General features: G+C 49.6%; 1 protein-coding gene across 1 annotated transcript; it reads left to right on the top strand.

The window, feature by feature from the left end:
* Positions 1 to 10,023: 10,023 nt before the first annotated feature.
* CLDN1 (claudin 1) lies at positions 10,024 to 21,276 on the top strand. The gene is made up of 4 exons (XM_080604487.1): positions 10,024 to 10,373; positions 18,304 to 18,468; positions 18,694 to 18,778; positions 19,221 to 21,276. Exons 1-4 carry the CDS (start codon positions 10,151 to 10,153, stop codon positions 19,381 to 19,383), a joined length of 636 nt encoding a protein of 211 aa, XP_080460613.1. The 5' UTR covers positions 10,024 to 10,150; the 3' UTR covers positions 19,384 to 21,276.
* Positions 21,277 to 21,991: the final 715 nt, after the last annotated feature.

The following is a 21,991-nucleotide window of genomic DNA, read 5'->3' as shown; positions in this document are numbered from 1 at the left end:
GTCATGCTCGGGGCCAGGGGCTTGTCAGACAGGCACAGCATGGGAGCCAGAGGTGATGGAGAGATCTGGGCAGTGTGTGTCAGCTGCAACATACCTGTCCTGCTGTGCGCATGTGGTCACAGAGCCCTGGGAGCCAGCTTGGAGTTAGCTGGGTAACCCCACAGAGGGCAGTAAAATTTCTGAGCAACCTGCTGCTTTTCAAGCAGGCAATATATAGGATTAAATGAAAGTGGAAAAACAAATGCATTTTCTATTAGAGTTGGGCTTAAAGGTAAGTAAAAACTGTGTGCGTTTGTGTGTGTATGAGTAATACACATGTAGATACGATGCCTGCATACACTCCTTTAAAACAGTATTTTCAGTTACTACAATGCAACAAATAATAAAACAAACATTTCAATATAGACTTTTCAGGCTCTGATACGCCTTGTAATCTCTCTTCAGTAAGATACATTTTCTTTTATAGCTGTATAGTAAATCCACAGCTGACAAGCACATGATCTCAGGGATGTATTACTAACCCCATTTTAGAGCGGGGAAACTGAGGCGGTGACTAAGCAAGTGACTTAGATCGAGAGCGAGGAGTCAGAGCCCCGCTCCTCCTGAAGCACGGTGGCTGCACTCTCTGCATGGGAGTGGTGAGATCCTTATCCGCCAAAACATGCATGACAGCAGCTCCGGGTTCCTGAAAGCAGCCACCGAGAACACACAGTGCCGTCGCTGCATACCAGGTTCACGTAGGCGTGTATGGACAGAGGAGCAGGGCAGTGGATCAGACACACCTTCTCTCGGCATGTCACTAGTTCCCGTGAATAGCCCTTGTCCCCAGGCACCCTGGGGGTTGTTGATGCCTTGCCACTTCCCTGTGTCTTCGTCATCCTCTTCCAAGCACAGGTTTCCCAGCGTGAGTCTGAACTCTCCCGCACCCTGATGCAGAAGTGATAAAACGCAAGTGAAGCACAAGGTCCGTGCCACTAATTGCAATCATATTGGAAGGACACGGAGAGAAGGGAGCATATTTACGCTCTTTCCACAGTTTCAGAGAAAAGCCAAGGAAGAGAAATCATTCCACAGAAGGAGTTTGCATTGTGCTTGTTCTCCGGCTGCTGCTTCTCAGGAACAGGGCTCACGTCCGCGGCACGGAGGGGTGCTGTGTGCGTGCCTCTTGCCCTGCCGTGCTCCCTGCTGCAGCCCAGCCCCTCCGGTGACTCACTGCACAAGAAGCATCCGCTCCAGGCCATGGTACCCCCCCCTCCGCTCCTATTCAGCTGACTTTCTTATCAGAGAATGATAAAAGACCCTCCAGGAGACTCACTGAGGGGGGATAAAAGGGACTGCTCAGTTAGAAATGGCTTGGCTTCAGGATGTTTGATCTGCTACAGAAAAGCAAGAAGAGAACGAGTTAAGGCTTGGGAGAAAACAGTTGTGGCTGTGATTCACAGTCCATGAGCACGGGAAAGGTTTTGGAGCTGACTGGGTGAGTGTGGGTCAGTGCCTGCTGACCTGCCTGGCACCGGTCCTTTGCTACCTGTTTTCTGTCCCCTTGTTTAACACCAAGCACCCCTGCTGCGCATCCAACACTGCCCAGAGCAGATGCAGCAGCGACCCCAGGTCTGCCCATCACAGGGGGCTCTGGTGAGGGAGGAGAGCCACCTGCAGACACCCTGGGGACTCGCCTGCCCCCTCACCAGAGGCACCCTTTCCCCCGTCAATCATCACCACAAGTTTTTGGTGCACCCCGGCAGTTCCTGTGCTGTGGATCAGAGCCAGAGCATCTTGTGCTCTGTCTCCAGCCCTGTCCCCGCACAGGAGGGGACAGGGCAGAAAAACCCCTGCCTGTGCTGCCGAGCCGACAATTTGAGCAGAGCCCCTGGTGGCTCGCACTCGGCCCAGCACCCTCTGCCAGCACCCGGGAGCAGAGCCCTGCTGCAGGCTGGGAGGGAGCAGCGAGGGCATGGAGGACGGGGAGGACAGGCTAGTCCTCGATGGAAATTCCCTGAGGAATGGGCGCCACAGGCACAGAGCTGCACTCCCAGCCCTGGGATAGGAGATGGCAGTGGTGACTCCAGCCTCTGGAACTCATCTTGGCCAAAGCATTTAGATAGGGAGTGTCTGCAGGGGCCTTCTCTCCTCTTCTCTCTCTCACCCAGGCCTCTCCTCTGCATTGGAATCTCTCCGTGCACTCAGAGAGGAGACCATGGCATGCTCTTTTCCTCTTTCTCCTCTTCTGTCCCTGTTGTACCCCAGAGCTGGCTGTCCAGGCAGGGCTAGGTTCCCTTTCTCTTCTTGATTGCAGATGTGCTGCTTCTCATCTAAGCTCTCCCAAGGCAGACTTCCCACTCCTTGCATCCTACATGCATCCCAAATAAATGAGGAGGGCATTCACTTTTCTTTCCTAACGGGGGCCTGGACCAACCTGCCCATTCACTGGGCATTGCTCCCATCCCTCTCCTGTTCTCCCAAGTACTAGGGCTCCTCTCACTTCATGTGTCACACCTGGGAGCCCTGCTGGGCCCCTGCCTCCACAGGTCATGCTGGCTGTCCCACTGCTTCAAACTCACATCAGCAGAAGTCCCCAGGCTACACTCTCAAGGCCTTTTTCATGCAGCCTAGACAAAGTCCTCGTTTTCACTAAGGAACTGGTGCAGGACACCAGCCACGAGGAGTTTCTCTGCCTTGCTTCTACTCATGCTTCGTTCAGGCCTTCGTCAACCGCACAGGCCGCAGGCCCCAAACCTCTGGTGTGCACAGGCCTTGGAAGGGATTTCGTGAACAAAGAGAGGCAAAGCTGTGAGGAACACACCTACAGCCTCTGGCCTGCAGCCAGGTAGCTGGGGCTTTCAACTCCCTCGAGGCACTGAAATATGACCCCAAGTTGCCAATGTGCTCTCCCCGTCCTAACGACAGGGACAGCAGGACAGGTGTGTCACCAAGGCCAGGCGAGACGCTCCTTCCTTCCTCCTCCTTGCACACCCAGGCACGCACATGCTGCTTCCCAGGCAGGTGTGTCTTGCACTTAGCGAAGGATTTTCAAGTGTTTCATTCTCATGTGGGCACTTGAATAACCAGATACGTTTAAAGATTTCTGCAGGTTTGACCCTGCTCCCTGCTGGAAAATCCAGCCATTTGTGCCATAGCGGCAGCTGCTGAGTGCTTCAGAAATACCTGGCTCTGATTTCAGTGAGGGACTGAAGCGTATTGAATGTAGGGGCTTACAAATCCCATCCTAATGTTCCGCTCATTTTTTTGCAGAGGCAACAACTTGTTGGAGGATGGTTGTGCAGGTTGAGCATAACTGTGAGGATGCTGAGCAATAGTTCACCAGTCCCAGCCTCTCATAAGATTTTCTACTGCGCTGTAATCTGTGTACCTTGAATCATTCCAATATCCAAACACATCCCAAATGTGTTAGGTCTGATGGATCCCCAGAGGAATTCCCAGCAATATGTGAAATTGGCTGAGTTCAGAAATCCAAAGAGACCTGAAAACTCATGCCCTAGCCTTTATGTTGCACATGAACAGCTTGAACAGTCTGATCTACAACCCCTGCAGCAGTTCATGGCACAGCCTTTCTAGGAAGGGCCCTGGATTACTTTATCTTCCTAGCGTCAGTTATTTGACTTGTCATAAAGGCTGAGGAAGTGGAAAGAGGATGTGGTCCAGGCACAAAGAGGTGAGACATAAACATACATTGGGATGGGAATCTTTGAGCAATCTCTAAAATGCTGACTACAGCTTGGGCTTTTCCTTGACATGAAAGTTGCCCCGAAACCACACTCACAGGTACTCTGCTGGGTGAGCAACATAAATGGCGGTAATTCTGGCTTCATGGTGAGGACTTTGTCTCCAACCTTGGCTTAACAGCCATTCCTGAAGGGGCATTCAGATCTCATTAGGCATCTGAGTGAGGCATATTCTCTTCTGCCTCCTTCTGTCTGCTTCTTATACCTTTCTTCCATTCTAGTTCCTCCTCCTTCCTACATCTGATTTCAGGAAGAGCCACATGAGCAACGAGGAAAATTTTTCAGTGGTGATCCTGAAGGCGATCAGATTCTTCATGTGCCAGTTTCAGGAAATTCATTCCATAGCTCAGCCATCAAGCTCAGAGATGAGCACAGGCATCACTGAGCCTCTGGTGAAGACTTGGGGAGATATAGGTAGAAAGTGTGTCTCTACTATAACTGGTTCCTGGTGTATCAGAACTGGGACCCTGCAGGCATCAGGAACATGGTGAGAGCAAGGAGGATGGCTGGATGACAAGGCTTAGATCTTTACAGAGCCCATGCCCAGAAGGACCTCAGAGATGTTTTCTGAACTACTCTTAGAAAACTCTTCTGTGGATATGAAGGTACCAGGGATGAATTTTATTTTGTTTGGACCTTGGTGCACATCTCAGGCACTCATGCCCTGAGTATGACACTTGCAACGCATGGATCTGCCTCTCTCTCCCTCTCTGGGTCTCACTCACGCAGGTTACTCCCCTCCCTTGCTCCAGAACTGCAACACCAGAAGCTGCTGTGCTCCACTTGCACCTTTTGGCACACTTTTTCCCACTGAGGCAGAAAACAGACACATTTTTATTGGTTGACCCTTCCAACAAGGCAAACTTTCCACCTGTCACTTACCTATTGAGACCCTGGATGGTCCACCACATTTGTCCCACCATCTGACACCATGATTAGGGTTCCACACAATCTGAGAGAGACATTTTTTAGTGATGTGGCATAGAGCTGCCTTCTATTAACAGCACACAGAAGCCAGTTTAATAACTCCCTGCTTTTCCCACCCTTACCTCTCTAGTACTGTGAAGCTCATCTTTTCCGTGAATTTGACCGCGTCCAACTTTTGTTTTCTCTCTGGCCTCTGGTACAGAACGTCCAGCAAAAGAACAATCCTAAAATAGAAAAATCCAAAGCAAAACAAATCCTACCGTATGGGTCAAATCTCTTGGCCTCCATGGGATAGGTTTCATGCCATGGAGTCTTTATCAGAGCCTCCAGTATCACTTTGGAAAACAACAGATGAGTGGCCGGGTGCAGGGCCACGTTTGTTTCTCAGCAGCTTGCTGCCTTGCACAGACAAGCCCTGCGAGCTGAGCACTGCGGGTAATGACAGACACGATGCAGCTTTATACATGCCAAAACCACTTGTTTACAGATGGGAACGATTTCAGTGTTTTGGGGCTTTCTGAGGAACATTCTCAGGCCTTGTGGTCATTTGTGGGCTGCTGATTCAGGAGAGGAGGAAAAACAATGGCAACAGGTGAAAACCAAGAAGACGGGGAACAGGCACGATCCCATCCAGAGTCCTCACCAGAGGGTGGTTTGGAGGAGAAGCCAGCGATCAAAGACCCTCCAGCCTCCTGCAACCTCAGTACGTGGCATATAAGCACATTTTAACCAGAGTCAGATGAAATCAATCATGTGAAGAGCAGAGTGAAACTACTCCCAGAACTGCAGCTTTATTATAGCCAGTGAGGAAACACAAATGTTTGAATGACTGCAGGGAGAGGGTTGATTATTAGCTTGGTTTATCTCTAGCAGATTAGAAATTCCAGGTCGTGTCTGCTGACCAAACACTGGGTGGTTTGAGCTGTTTCTGACCCTCAGAATTTGAAAAGGAATAATTCATGCAGCCCATTTCAAATCCAGTTTTCACAATACATTCTCCCTGGGTAGTCAGTGTCAAAGAAATACAGCCAGTCCATCTGACTCTTCCTTCATCAACTGCATATTTTAATTCCAAAGAGGAAATCTGAGCTTTCCTACTGGAAATGGAAATTTCAACCTGGGTGTGCAGGGAAAAGCTCCAATTTTGGTGTTGGTTGCTATCCTGTTGCCTTTTAGGCAGTGAGTCATTTGGAGCTGGTCTTCTCCAACAACCTTCCTTAAAACTTTGTACTGAGTTTGCGGTCCTGCGATAGTGAGCAGCTGATGAAGGGTTAAGCTTTTTTCTGTGTGTGTGTGTGTGCGCTGCTGTGCTCTCCAGCCCTGCTAGCTGTGATCTTTGGCTGCTCCAGCTGCCCCCATGGTCAAACACAACGTCTGCCCCTCACTGCAGACTGGGTTGGACGCATTCTCACACAATCCCTGACTAATCCCAGGGAAGGTTTGCAGCAGCCTCTGATCCTCCTGACATCTGGGGAAAGACAACACAGCAGTGCTGGCTGCAAAACGGTGCTTGGAGCTAGGGTTCAGCAGGGTTGTTCCTCTTGGATGGATGGGTGGATGGGGGAGTGGTGGGGAGAGAGAGAAGAACAAGCAGCCTGCAGACATACAGCAAAGTATGCTGGAGGTTTTTCTAGGCAATGTGAACCTAAGCTAAATGCATGTGGTCCCACCAGTCTGTCCTTTTTCCCGAGAAACTCGGGGACAACTAATGAAACAGCAAGTTAGGATTAAAAATAAACAAAGTGTTGTACTTTCCTGTGAAACATGGAGTTAATCTGTGAAACCCCTTGCTGCAGGATGCTGTAGAGGCCAGAAATTTCAAAAATTAAACAGCCAAACTTATAGAGAAAAAATTCCAGTGAGCACAGCTAAAATTAAAAGTAACAGCAATGGCTCAGGATGCATTCAGACGTGGATCAAGGTGGGCTGCAGCACATATTGGAGAAGGATCACTATGTGTTTGTGCTGTTCCCTCGCCCTGCCACTGGCTGTCACCAGACACAGCGGGCTGGTTGATGTTTGATTCCCACTTTCTGATCCAGATGTGGAGTTCATGTCTTTGCTCTGAAACCTGGTCCATGCAGCTGTGCCTGCTCTGCACACCTGCAAGTCCTTCCCCGAGAAATATCTCACAGAAAAGGAAACCAGGCTTCTCACCTGCAAGTCCTGGCAAGCGTTAAAGCTTGTTTTTGCCAGAAGAGGAAATGGGTATCATTAACTACCCACAGAGCACAAATCTCTGCTGAGCATGAATGTGAGGCTGCTCCTCTGCCTGACACCACCCAAGGGAACAAAACATGACCACGGCGTTAAGCATTTGCTCAGCACAGAACAACACAGCATGTATATAGCAGGAGGAAAATCTCTATGAACAATTAGAGCAGTCTGTCTACTTGCAGACTAAAACTTTGCAGTCGGATCTTGGTAACTATCTATATACATGTACTTTAGCATCTTCGCACTTGATGCTGCTTTTGTAAAGAAGGAAGAATGAAGACTCACCTGTTTATCTAAGAACAGATCAGTCACTAAAGACCGACAGTGCAGACCTCTTGCCTAGAGAATACAGAGGATATTGCAACATCTTGGATAAAACCAGGTATTTCAGCTGAGATTAAGGATGTGAAGGCATGGTATTTCCTTAGAAGCCAGGTAGAAAAAACTGGTGCTAGCATGTGAAAACTCTTAGGGACCTTCAGAGAAAAAAAATAATCCTAGGCAGAGGAGGAAAGACAGTGACTATTAAGTAAAGAGGATGTATATTTTGCCCATTGAACCACTGCAGAAAATCATTTGAAGAAAAGAAAGAAGATATTTCATGTCTTAAATTAAAGAAGGAAGGCCAGAAGAGAAGACCTGATGATTTTAGCAATGCTGTAAAATTCTCAGCAAATTCCAGAGTGCTGAGAACACTGATGAGTGATGAAGGGGGAAAGCACAGTTTCAGTGCTTTATCTTGATCTGTAAATTCCTTGTGATGTCCACAGAAAGAGTTGCTGGGTTTTGAAATCTTTCATGAAATGTGACTAAGAAGTATCAACTTCAGATTGACCCTGGAAAGCAAAATGTAAATCAGGAGGCCAAGAGCACATGGCTATACCCCAGTATGGCCTTACATCAGCTTTTTTCAACTTAACTCTGTCATGCATTCACCCAGTAGCACTGCTCAGTGCAATACCTGTTGGGGATGGAGGTGCAATGGGACCCCACACAGCCCCTCAGACACACACATCCAGGCAGCTGCAGGCTCTAACCCCACAGCCCCCCTCGCAGAGTAAGGCTGTCTTCAGTCTAAGTTCCACGGCCTTCTGGAAGGGGAAAAAACTGAGGACTCATGGTGTCCTACTGTACGTCCAAGCAGTCAGACTCATGCTACAGACAGGTTTGGAACAAATTGGCCCAAAAGTGCCATCAGGACACACACGTAGTCCAGCTTTTCCCAAGTACAGATCGCAGCCCTTCAAGGAGCCAGCAACACGGTCAGAGTGCTACCTGACAAAGCCCATGCCTTTATGCACACTACATGCATCTCCTCAGGCCCACGCTTGATGTCTCTCCTGGTGCAAGTGCAGCCTGATGGCACCCAGGAATCCTCCTCTTGTGTTCCTATAAGCTCCAGTAGAAACTCCAAGTCCTTCCCCCACAGAACTTCCTACCAGCTGCTTGGAGCCTGTAGCCAAAGGTACTTAGCCTGCTAGAAGCATCTCGAACTTGTCCCCCTGTCCAGAGCTGCCCTCAGCTGCAGGAGTCAGCAGGGAGGTGGCAGGATGGTCAGGAGTGAGGTGAGTCAGTTCAGGGTTGTGAAGCACCTAGGAACAGTACACAGTCCTTTGCAGACAGACGTTATCAGGCTGATATGACTACCCAGACATCAATGATCAAATCCAGACACTTCTAACCCTGCTCTCCTCGGGTTAGCGTGGGTTTCTGCCGTGCCTCTTCATCAGGCAAGGGGCTGCTTCTCCCAGGGAGCAGCTCCAGGAGCCAGAACCTCCCTGGGTTTTCTGCTCCCTGTAGCAGGGTTTTGATGAACGTGCAGAGTGATGCAGCTACTTTGTTCCCTCTTCTTTGCCAAGGAAAACTTTGCTGTTTCCCTCTTCTTCACTCCCAAACCTACAAAACCGGGGCCCACAGAGACCCAGAAAAACACCATTCCTTCAGCTACAGAATCATAGCTGCCTAATTCCTTTGCGAGTGAAAAACGACAGGACTGGAAAAGTTTGCTACCGAGTAACGAGGCTCGATTTCATCACAGCAGTGCTGCTGCTGCGCAGAAGCCGGGGACCGGCAGCTGCAAGTGCTTTGAGAGCAAGCCAGCCTGGCTTTGTCCCTGCCCGGTGCGGTCAGATTGCAGTAGCTTTTCTCCCCTTTGACCCCCCCATCGTTGCGCAGTACTGGTCAGGTAATCACGAGCCTGTTTGTTTGTCTGTTTGCAAACCCCAGGAAGCAGCTCCAGCAAAATCTCCTAAGTCATCAGAACGCACTAAACCACGGTGTCAAAACAATACAACCCCATCCCCACCTCCAGCAGGACCTTTATCAGTAATTATCACCTGTTTATTTCACAGCCCCGAACTACAGCAGGTCCAGGCTGAACGGGCCCTCCATCCAGCCCAGGGTTACAGGCAGGCAGCTCCACCCAGCCCCGCCATGTGCACCTCTCCGAAGGAGACACTATTTCCTCACCCCACCTGTTCTCAGTATTCAAATACTCATGTAGGAGAAAGGGAAACTATAGCAGCCAGACAAATACATGCTTGAGAAAGAGGACTCTCCTTCCTGGTCTGTAATCCCCTTGTTCAATAAACCTTTTTAAGTCACTGGGCTCACTGAGGCGTTCAAAAAGTGAAATTTCTGCTTTAGGAGAGACCCAGTAATGCCAAGAGGCACAGCACGTGGTCCCTACTGAGATGGCAGACCCCAGACTTTGGGTTGAGGGTCTCGGCAGCATTTGTACCCAGATGACGAGGGTTTGGTCAGTTGCCTCCTGGAAAGCCCTTTAAAATCAGAGAATTTCCAGTGCTTCCCCCTCAGCAGTCTATTCCCACACGTGCTCTGTGCCCAGTGGGAAATTCCCCCCACCTTTACATCACGTTGGCAGCACTGGGGTGGCGCGGGGACAGGACACGAGTGGGGTGAGCGGCACAGCCCACCTCCCCCTGCCCCATTCCCCACCGAAACCACCCGACTGCGGAGGGCACCGGAGGCGGCTTCACACCCCGGGGACCCCCAGCAGTAAGCGACGGGGACACCCACGAACACAACCAGCGCACCCCTGGGGGCTGGGGGGGGGTGGCCGAGGTGTCCCACGCCGGGCCGGGGCGGGGCCGCCAGGGGGCGCTTTTTGCGCGGCTTTAAAAGTTGCGCGGGGCGCTGCGCGGGTGCCAGTGCGCTGCGCGGAGCCGGGTTAGCTCTCCTGCGTGTCCCCCCCCCCCCCTCCGCTGTCACCCTCCGCAGGTGCGGAGCAGCCCCGCGTAGATATGGCCAGCGGGGGTCTGCAGCTCCTGGGCTTCGTGCTGGCTTTCCTGGGCTGGATCGGCATCATCATCAGCACCGCCATGCCCCAGTGGAAGATGGCATCCTACGCGGGGGACAACATCGTGACGGCCCAGGCGCTCTACGAGGGGCTGTGGATGTCGTGCGCCATGCAGAGCACGGGGCAGATCCAGTGCAAGGTGTACGACTCGCTGCTCAAGCTGGAGAGTAAGTCGGGGAGGGGGTACGGGGGCTGCCCGGCCGCGTCCCGTCGGGGTTTTGGCGTTTAGGAGCTGCGGGGTGCTCGTCCCGTCGGGGTCACCCCCTGTACCCCGATGACCCTCCGGTAGGGGATGAGGGTGCCGGTCCCATCGGGTCGTTCCTCCCGCCTTAAGCCCTGGCTGGTCTTGTCGGGGCTCGGGTTGAAGCGGTGGGACCGGGGGTGCCCGACCCGTTGGGTCCCCCCACCCTCTGTCTGTCTAGTGGGGTGCCGTCGGGTTCGCCCCTCCGGCTCCTATTGCCGCCGGTGCTCGGCCGGGGGCTGGTCTCAAGGTGCCTCTGCCCTGTTGAAGCCCCCCCACATCCCCACCTGTCCATTGGGGGGGTGATGGTGGGGGGTGGGGGTGTCCCAGCCCGCCGGGAGACCCTTCCATCCACGCTGCCCTCCCCGTCGGGGCTCCGCAGCGCCCGGCACCGGGGGTAGGCAGCACCTGGGGGGGGGAGCCGGGACCGTCCCGCAGCCCACCAAAAAAACTTCGGGAAAGTGTGTGTGGGGGGGTGGGTATCGGGTCCTCCACGCGTGTCTGGGGAAGCGCCGTGGTTGCAAGAGCTTTAGGAAGGCACTCTGGCAGGGGCTGTCTTTGTTCGGGTACGGCTCAGCAGCGAGCAAAGCTCGAGAAAACAGCGATGAAGTTGTCTATTCAGCACGGATCCTTTTTTTATTTCTTTTTTGTTTCTATTTTTTTTTTTTTTTGTGTTTGACTGTTAGGTTTTGCTGCACTCTTGTACGGGATAATTTTGTTCTCTGGGAAAGCCACTTTTTCTCCTGTGACTTTTTTTTATTATTATTTGCTTTAAGCAAAGAGCTGGCAGGTGAGCTGGGTTCCAGCCCGGCAGATTTTAGGCAGGTTGGCCCATCCAGGTGATCGCAGGGGCTCTGCTCCCATCCGGAGGTGCCGAAGCAGGGCCAGCAGCCTGCTGTTGGGGCGGCACTTGGGGGTCCGCACTGAGCTGCCCCCATCTCGGCTGGCTCCAGGGCTCGCAGCGCTACAGCACTTGCTCAGACCTTAACTTACGCTGACACCCAAAGGGGTTAAAAAATAAGTCCTTTCCCAATCTCCCTCCCTTCATTCCCCGTCCAATAAGGACACACCAGTGAGGTCAGTGTGTCCTGGAACATCAGCCTTCTCCCTCCCTAATTAATAAAATAGTAATTATCAGCTTGGTCACCTTCTTTCCCAGAGGAACGAGCACGCAGTTTCGCATACGCCGCAGAGGGACCATTGGGAGTGTCCCCAAGGCCGATTGCCACCAGCCCTTGCCCAGTGTCGGAGCGGAGCTGGCCGCCCTGGCCCCACCTGCACTGCTATCCCACATCGGTCCCTCCCGTTCAGCCCCCGTGGGCCCTGCAGCAGCAGGTGGAGGTGCAAATTACCCCCTCGGGAGCACGGTGCACCCATTTCACACCGACAGGGTGCGGGGCTGCGGATAATCAGGGCTGGGCTGAGCACAGGCTCTGGGGTGGTGGAGCGGTAATTATGTGTAAGCTCAGCTTCCAGCCTTTTATCTCGCTCTGGGGGTGGGGGGCCAAGATGCCAGCAGGGCTGAGGAATCTCCAGCCACCCCCTGGATCAGTTGCGAAAGGTAAACTCGCCTGGGGGGCTGTGGCTGCAGCCCATTGTGCTGTAAATGAAACCTGCCTGTAGAACCAGACCCAAGCCTTGCCTGACTCCCGAAAACCTGCCCGAGGACCTCCAGACCTGCCCCATTGAGGGCTGAGTGCTGAATGGCAGCTGCTCCCTTCACCTTTGTTCTGCGGACAATGAAGGCTCCTCCAAGGCTACAGGGGAGGTGTGAGGTGCTGGGGACTGACCCCGAGCTGTTAACGGCCTTTTATCCCCTTACAGAGCCCCTGGCCCTACGGGGCGGCTGAACATTCACATAAGAAATATGGAAGTAGCAGGGGATGCTTGCTTGCTTGGGAAAGTCGGCAAAAGTTTTAAAATACTCCTTTTGCTTTTGGCACCCCTGCTTTGGCGGGCTGTGCCCTTTCCACTTCAAGGCACTCGTGCCTCCTGACATCCACCTTCTCTGTTTTCCCTGCCTGTCCTCCCCTCAAGGGTTTTGTGCAGCCACAAAGGATTGGGCAGTGACAGTAATGCTGTTTGGGCTGGAGGTATGACACCCCCCAGCTTTTACCCAATTCAGCAGCCGTGCCCTGGGACAGGTGTGCAGTAAGAGCTCCCTTACTGCTTTTGGTTTAGGTTGTGGTCCTACAGCTACGAGGGCAGGGAAACTTCTGGCTGGCTGTGCCTTTCTGCCAGGGCTTCACGTGCCCTAAGTGCCCCAAGCCAGGTGTCCAGAGCCTTGTGCACTGATGGGAGAGGTGCACACAGATCCTGCAACGATTTTATTTCCCTGTAAAAAGAGGCTGAGTCTCCTCACCTGCAGTAATTCATGGTCATGGGAACAGTAAAAAAAAAAAAAAAAATTTGCCAGTGAGCTCTTGGATACTTGTTAGCTATTGCCACTTCACTAGATACATCCATGTTGGCTTGGGCTGATGCTGCATGTCTGAGATGGGGTTGGCACAAGGTTGAGAGGCACCGTTAGCCACCTGAGGGGCCTTTGGCTCCCTGTGTGGCCACGCTGCTGGAGTGCACCCATGCTGGCTCTTCTCCCACAGCTGCTTTCAGCTGAGGGCTTATGTCAGGCCGGGACGTGCTCCTATTCAAGCTGTGTTTTGCTGGCTTGGGGGAAAAAAGCGTGGCCACATGCAGGCACAGAGGCACAAAAGCCACCCTTGCAACCAGGCTTTGTTGCCCAGCCTCAGCATTGTTCTTGTAGCCCTCCAGCATCGTCCATGGAGCTAGCTCAGCTTTGTGCTCCTCCAGGGTCTCGGGAATGGGACCAGCCAGGAGGGACAGGGCCTCCTGGTGTCTGTCTTTGGAAGTTCTCAGCACTGTCTGACCATTTATGTTCAAAGCAGGGGATGTTCAGTGTCCTGTTTAGGCTGTTTCAGCTGCAGATACTCATCGCCCTGGTTGATGGTGTTGGTTGGAGATGTTCTGTGCTTGAGACAAGCTGAGACTCATCTACTACTTCATCACCAAACCTAGCACATCCACAATGAGCGTTTGTGCCCTAGCTCAGAAAATAAACAAGGGTTTGGATGCCCTCTGGGTCAAACAACATCATGGAAATATGAAATCTTCCCTCCTACATCTTTACCACCCTGGCTGAGCCTGTTCCCGGAGTTGGGGAAAGGATGGGGGGAGTGAGGGGGAGGGAGGAAGGTTCATCCTCAGGCTGCTGTTGGTGATGGTGGGGGAGCTGGGAGGTTGGCCTTTCAGTTAGCAGGAGGGACAAATGTGTCCTAATCACTTGTCACCCCTCTTCATCTGGAGTAAGCAGGTAGAACCTGATAGTATGTGTGCTTTCATGTGGGTTAAGGGTTAATTTGCTCCAGTGTTTCTCAATCCCTGTTCCTGCCTCACGAAAAATTGTGATCGAGTGATAAAGCAGTCTCATTTGTGCTGTGCTTTGACAAGGTAGAGGGTTACTTGGAATGCCACCGAGGCTGTTCCTGTTCTGTGCAGTGCTCTCTCTGTAGAGGGGACAGGAGTCTGTTGCAATACACTGGCTTTATTGCTCTACAAGCAGCTTCTGCTAAGCAGCTTTTGTGGTTACTGTTAGTCCCTCACTAAATCTCTCAGCAAGGAAATTTGCAGGTTTTGTAGAAAAACAGACTGCCCAGGTCTCCTCTGACCACTAATCTGGAAGTGGTGGTGCTGTGTTCCCTTACTCATAAGCTTTCTCTGCTGTTTGAGTGAATGCAGGAGGGCACTGAACCGTGCTTGCTTTGGGGCAGGCAGAGTGCAAGGCCACTACTGCTTGCTGAACATGTTTTTGTTGATCTGGATGTGCAATGGGGGCTCCCCAGCCTTCCCATGCCCTGCTTGAGTCTCTATCCTGCCTAAGTTCTCTTGTGTGGTCTTCTAGACTTGTGGGGAGGTGCTTTGGAGGAATCCAGGCTGGGATATCTGACAGAGATGGGTGTGATGGGTCTCTGCAGGGGCTGGTAACGGGGTTTTGAAAGCCTCCAAGCCATTAGCAGGGTTTTAGGTCCAGCCAGAGTGGTCGCAGTGTGACAGTCGTGCTGGTTGCACCTGAAGCTCTTACTGCTTGCTCAGATCTTCAGTCCCTTGCCTGCCTCCCAGAAGTTATGCTTATATGCTGTTACAGCAGAGCAGCAGGATCTCAAATCGGCTCCTTCGATGAGATCAGGCTTTTCTGATGAAACCCCAGTGGGAAGGCTTTGAAGGCTGCCGACTTTTCTTCAAGGTGGAGCCAGCCGAAACAGGGGCAGCTCAGCGTGGTATAACGTGCTCCTTATGCTACGGGGATGCCTGTAACTCCGGGGCAACTTGCCATGCACGTGTTAGCGGGAGCTGTACAGCATCCATGCTTCACCTGTCTTCTGTCATCACTTTGCATGGAGGCCCATAGGAAGGGAAGGAAAAGTCCATATAAAATATGCAAACGAGACAGTCAATGAGCATTCTTATCAGAAAACAATCTCCACACAGAGCCATCACAGCAATTTTGCATTACAAATAGGCATTACAAAAATCCTGTGGCACTTTGCCAGTAGTTTTTTTTTCTATTATATAGTTGATAGAATAAATAAGGAAATGTGATGACAAAAATAACCCGAACTTGTGGTGATAAAGTTCTCTTCTGTAACTAACCAGTTGCTTCTGTGTCTGGTAACGACAGTGGGAATGTTATTTAGGCTTCAGATAAAACTGCATCGTGTAGTTTGTGTTCAAATCCCCAAAGTCAGAGCAGGTTTGTTAACAAATTTTAAAAATAAAATGTTAGTTTCACAGCGTGGAACAAGTGAGAGCTGCTATGTCACCTACAAGGACTTGTATGGTATTTTATAATGGCCTGCACGATTCGTGGTTGCTATTAACCTTTCTCAGTAGTTTCAAGACTCTTTACTTAACTGCTTTCTTGCTACAGGCATTTTCAGGCCGGGTCTCAGTTACTAACTAGCAATAAAAAGGCTTGGCTTCTAAGTAAATAGTGGGTAATATTGACAAAACACTGTTGACATCTGTTGGTAGATGTCCAGCCAGTTTGTCCGGCGTGGTGCAGGACTGCTCTGTCCCAAGGGCTTCCGAGCCTGGGCTTTGCAGCAGCCTTGGTCTGGTGTGGGAGGCTCTGCACAGCAGCACCAGGTCCCGCTCCTCGGGCAGCTGCTACAGCCAGGAGTGCAGGGGAAATTCTGTTTTTCTCTAATAGAATAGAGTTATAAGTTTAAATTGCTGTAGAGTACTTCTGCCTGCTGTTGCTACCATGTCCAGTTTAGCAGCTTAAGACAATTCTGCATGTTTGTGTAATCTGGTGACTGTTGCTCACACGGTGCTGTAATACTAAACTAGTTCCCTCATCCTATGGATGTGCAGCTTTCATTAATGCAGTTGTTAATGAGTAAATAATAACTAATCAGTTGTTTTATCATTAACCACAGACAAACGTGCTGCCTTCCAGAGCACAGGGCAGTCAGTCTGGGGGAAGAGGAGGGCAGTTGGCTAATAGTGGTGTCACATTTGAAACTTCCTGAGATAGTGGGACAGTCTGTTCTGCTAATGCTGCAAGTTTTCTAAATGCCTCTGTTCTTTTACGTAGATAAGGGAAGGGTTTGTTTACTGGAGGTAAGGAGCACCAAGGATATCCCTACAGGGTCCCATGCTGGAAGAGGGTGGCCGTGGGAAAAGCTCACAATCTGTTTTCTTACCTCGAGGAAGATGCTGATTTTTTTTTTTGTTGTTCAACTGCTTCTGCAGAGCTGTCATGGCATGCATCCAGTTAATACTTGTACATTTCATGTTTGAGCTGATTTCATAGGTAGGACTCCTGAGGTCATATAAACTTCTCAAACATCTTCCTATGAACCCATGCTTAAACCTCTTTGTCCCGTGTTTGAACGTGAGAGATCTCTCCCCTCTTACAGTTAATTTTGTAGTTGCATTTAAGATAACGTACTGTAGCTTTTTAGCTTCATGAAAACTCCGTAGAAGTTTTGAAAGAGTAATTTCTGCAGCAAGACTAAGCTTGGTTTACTGCAGACTTGAAATGATTTCGTACCTCTGCAGAATGTGTACTTTCCCATGCAAAGGATGAGCTGATGTCTTCAGCCATCAGCCTCTCCAGAGCTGCCGCTGTAACATACAGTTTAGCCTTAAATGTATGGCAGTAGGTGGTGACCCGTCAGCAGAAGTACTTCTGAATAACTGGCATAAATTCTGTAAGCTAGAAGTTACTTTTAGTGTGCAATCCCTGACACTGGAGAGCAATCTTTCCAAGAATGTGTTTGGATACTGCTACTGTGACTTGTGATAAACGGCTTTGTAAATGGGTTTCTGCAATCGAAGCAGCAGATGGGTTTTGATTAACAGCTGGGTGGTGCAGAGGTGTATCACCCTTCCCCTTTGAAGGAAGTGAGATGTCAGCTGGCTGAGCTGATTGTGGGATATTTCCTAAGAAAGCCAAGACTCTTCTTAAGAAAGTGTGTCACTTCCTAATTGCTCTAAATAATGTCTTTTTACTGTATTGTTTTTCAGTTTTTTAATGAACTACTAGAACAATACGGTGGTTGTGCGTAGAGGCTAGTGCAGATTTAGTTTAAAGCAGAACTAGAGGCCAGTAGCCTGTTGTGCTTCAGAAGAATTTTCCTGCAAAGCATAGTCAAGTAGCAGCTGCTGTTGTCCAAGGTCCAAGTGCACACAGGTCTACAGAATTTGGGCTCCAGACGGGAGTAGATTCTGGCGATACTTTGCTAAGGCTGTGCATGTCACATTTACTGCTAGATAATCTTCTGTGTCAGGGGACACTTCTGCCTTAGTCACAGCATGCTCCTGGGAGCTTGTTCCCGTGATTATCCAGCCCTGTTTGTTCACATGTCGTTATAGGACTGCATATTAGAATGCATGCTGTTCAAACAAGCCTGATTTGCCGGGCAATAAAGCTCAGGCTCATTTCACTGCTATTTACTCTTCCTGACAGTGTTTTGTCACCTGAAAGTTTTTATCAGTAATGGCTTAATTTCTGTCATTGTTTTTCCTGCTTTGTTATCGAGAAAATCTGAATTCTGTAGCTATTGTACATAGGGTTAGCGTGGTGAGTCAATATAAAGCCAAATTCTGGATAAGGAAGTATATTGAGTCTGTCTGCTGAGAACCCAGGTTAAGACAACCCTCGCCTGTGGGAAGGCATCATCCCTTGATCCAATTCTTTAAAAACCACAAGAAGCTCTTAAAACATTTGTTTATCTGTGTTTAAGTCAAATATTTCAGGCAAAAAGTTTTTAATTTGGCTGGGAAAAGCCTGTTTCTTTTGCAGTTGTGACTTTTTAAAACCCTCTGGGGCTCATACAGAAGACTAAATGAAAATATCTAAATCAGCACTGAGGTATTTGTATAAAAGACAGGTTTTGGAAGTGTTGAGCAATAAAGGGTCTTTGTTGCCTGCTGTGGGACTATTCATATGTATGGTACTATTCATATTAAAACATGTTTAAATGCTTTGTCAAGGTGGAACCGAAATCTGAATGCTCCTTTTGATAAACAGATATGTCCTTCCAATTGGGATTCAAATGATCAGGGAACAAAAGATGTCTGAAGGCAATTCCCAGGTCATTTCCTGCAAAGAGCTGTATGCCCTTGTTTGCCATGTATTTTTAGAAGAGGCTGAAAGTCCTCTGATCCTCATGCATGACAGCCCTGGAGCTTAAAGCTAGAAAGGAATCTCCTGGTTGTATCCTGTACAACACAGCGGTGTTTTGAGGTGTGATTGCTGAGCCCAGGAATTTGAATTTCCTATCTGTACCTTGAGTTTTCTTTGTGGTAACTCAAGTCCTAATGTCTTCTAGGCAGTCTGCAGGCCACGCGGGCTTTGATGGTGGCTGCGATACTCCTGGGCCTTGTCGGTGTATTTGTTGCCGTGACCGGCATGAAATGCATGAAGTGCATGGAAGATGACCAGGTGAAGAAGATGCGGATGGCTGTCTTTGGTGGGGTCATCTTCATAATTGCAGGTTGGTGACTTACAAATCTGTTAATATTAAAATTTGCCAGTACCTAAATGATTTGTACTGCATAGGATGAGAGAGTGCAGGGGAAGGCTTGCATCTCCCCAAAGTACCAGCATATCAGTGTCATTCCAGATGTTGGTTCTGCTATGTGCTTATTTTTGTAGTGATTTTGTTGATTTGCTCTATTCCTAATAATAAGGCATGGCATTGTGTTCCCTTCATGTGCAGGCTTGTCAGCGTTGGTGGCCACATCATGGTATGGCAACAGAGTGGCTCGGGCCTTTTATGACCCTTTCACGCCTGTTAACACCAGGTACAGACCCATTTGATTTAACACTACTGTACTGCATGACAAATGTTCACTGGGCTTAGTTTCCAGTAGCAGTGGCTCCAAACACAGAAGGGGACTTCCTGAGCTACTTGGGTTGGCTTCCTACTGTGCAGAAGAAGCATTAGGAGCAGATCTCATCACCTGTGACTTTTAAAGCCAACACTTAAAGCAGCATCACTGCCACAGATTTAACTGCTGGAGTTTTTCTCTCCACTAAATGCTTAAGGCCTAGTCTGCAGAGGTTGGTTTGGCTGGGTGGCATGGGCAAAGCTCTGGGCCTGAGTGTCAGCAGGGTCTCAGGTAGCTTTAAACTGCAGCCTTGCAGGAAGCCTCTCTGTATAAATTTCTGCTCCCTTCTGCTTTGTGTGGACATGCCTGTAACCTGGAGGCATTACTTATAACACTTTTCCTTGTTTCTCCCCAGATTTGAGTTTGGATCAGCACTCTTCATTGGCTGGGCAGCTGCTTCACTGGCCATGCTGGGGGGAGCCTTTCTCTGCTGCTCCTGCCCACGGAGAGAAACTTCCTATCCACCCACCCGAGGCTACCCCAAAAATGCCCCCTCCACAGGGAAGGATTACGTATAATGGAATGAGGAAGAGGACCCACCAGAACTAGTAGTGAAAGCGTTTCAGAGAGGACACTACAATGCCACTGTCCTGAGCAGAGTTCAGACTCTAGGTTCTGCCTTCCTCTTCTCCCAGAAATGTGTATATTTTTGTAATCATCTTTGCTACTGGACATAACTTTTCCTTTCTCTCCCAACCTGTGGAGGAAGGCTAAGCCTAGGTTTGTAGGTATTGCCACTGGAAAGATGAAGCCTCCAAGCTTGGGTTGAGTTTAGTATTTGGGAGTAAAAGGGAAAATGATACTGTTTTTAGATGGATGTTGGTGCTTTTTTAGTTTTTTTAAAAATAGATGGTAACAATTCAGTCCCATACCCCATTAAGTTAGAGCCCAGTGTGGCGTGTGTAGAAATTAAAGGAGCATATATACAAAGAGAAAACCAATAGCTTGAGGGGAAACATAATCTGGGGAAATGACTTTTACATGTGGGAAAGTTTGAAGAGATCTAAAATGTTTTTGTACTTTTTTATTGGCATCATATTCAGCACCTTCCTTTCTGTGCAGATTGGCATGACAAATGGTCAGAGAATTAAACTGCTGTGAGTTAAACTAAAACCTGTAATTGTCCATGCATGTGCTGTTGGCCAAGAGATGTAGTACGTAAGGCAGCTTGGCTTAACTGTATGTCATCGCTCCTTTGACAAGATCTGGTAAGTTGATTGTGTCTGGGCCAGCGGCAGCAACACTGCAACTGCAGCAGTTAGCAAATGCCCAAAGCAGCTGCAGGCTTCCCTGGTGCCAGGGAAGAGGCAGAGAAACATTCCTGTTTCTCTCTGCTCTCGCTGGTGTCTCTGTGGGGCTGTTGCTGCTGTTCCTTAGACACTGAGTGTTGCCAGTGACTGTTTCTGATGTTCTCACCCTAGTACCTAACTGAGTTTGAGGCTGTATGCCCTTGTCTGTTACAGGTTGCCTTTTAGCAAGCTCCCTCCTATTCCCTTGAGTCGTTCCCATTTGGGCTTAGTTACAAGTTACTGATCTGTTTGCCTTACGCAGCGAAAAATGTTAAACCAAACAGAATGCACTGCCACTCCTTGATGTTTCCCCAGATACCTCATGTGCTGCCATTTGACCCTGTCTTTACTCCTGCAAACACTTTCAGTGATATGAAGGCAAATTCCAAGGAAACTGACCCAAAGGTTATAGCATTTTCTTTTAATCCAAGCTCACCAAAGAGGAAGAAACCCATCATTTTAAAAGATAAAGCCATCATTGCATATGAAGTCACATATGAAAAATGCAGCTCAAAGGTTCCCACCCCTTCCTCTGAAACACCCAGTCTGTCACCAGTGTCTGACCAACACAAGTGAGGCTGGCTGGAATTAAGGTTTTTTATTCCTAGAAGTATAGTACCAGCTCTCCAAAGCTCAGCCTTGATTTTTCTAAGAAAGGAATCTGGTTGCTTCTGACCAGGCTTTACAATGGTGTACGTGTTCAGAGGCATCAGGTTTCTTGATTTCCTTTGTAGACTGGGAGAGCTTCTAGGGCTGAGCATGTACAACCACAGCATTAGTGGTTCGTATAAGCCTTGTACTTCTGTTTGACCTGACTCTCTGCAACGTAAATCAAAGTTACTAAACCAACCAAAGCATTTGCTTCGGGCTTGGTCTGATGTTGGCCTGTACTTGAGCTGGGTCACAAGGCTTCCACTTCTCTATGGGGGATTGATTGCCCGTGCACAGGAGCTGCCTCTTGAGACCTTGTCTTAAGGGGTGGCAGCTCAGGTCACATCAGAGAGCTGCTGAGGTCTGTGCTTGTGTATTTGCGTTAACCCTGAGCCAGGGAGCAGATGCTTGTATTGGGAACTTGTATAAAGTGTTTAAACAATTTCAATAAATGGACTTTTTTAAGGAAAATCAGACTGCATTGCTTCATTTTCATGTTTTCAGTGGAACTTGGACAGCGTACATGGAAGACAGGAGTGGCACTTGAGTTTTTGGGAGCCTGCCTGCCAGGATGGAGCTTGTTTAGCTGTGTATCTACAGCAGATGTAGGTGGGGACAGATCTTCTTCAGTGAGTCAGGCAGTTGTGGCCTCTGGCACAAACTCACCCAGTAATCTGCTATGATTGCAGCCCAGGAACCAGAAGGTCTGCTCCTCAGCAAGGCAGGCTGCACCCTGGGTGGAGCAGGAAGGGGCAGGGAGAAGGCAGATGGATCCCTCGGAGGGGAGAGGGAGCTGCAGGAATGGGGAAGGGATGGGGTGTGGAGCTGCAGCCCTCCTGGGAGGGCTGCTTTTTTGCAGCAGTGCTTTGCTCTCTAGCTTTATCTGGGGAAGGCTGTGTACAGGCTGCAGCTTCTGCACAAGATGATCTGGATGTGACTTCTGAAGATTTTTTCTGTGCAATTCCTTGACAATTGAGTTAACGGGGTCATGAAGAGATGTGCCCTGGGAGGCTCTGTCTTATTTTAAAGCCCCTCTGCAGGCTATTATGCTTCTCCCACCTATGATAAGGAGCACGATTGGCCAGGTGTGAAGTTTTTGCAGGTCAGTTAAAGAGTGGATCCATCTGAGGATGGTCTCTTCTAGCCTCTATTGATGCCTCCCCAGGGCAGCAAGGATGAACCCCTG

Source organism: Anser brachyrhynchus, assembly GCF_964034855.1.
Source record: "Anser brachyrhynchus genome assembly, chromosome: 9".
NCBI lineage: Eukaryota > Metazoa > Chordata > Aves > Anseriformes > Anatidae > Anser > Anser brachyrhynchus.
Note: the sequence above shows the minus strand (reverse complement) of the source record. Positions and strands in the feature narration are given on the sequence as shown.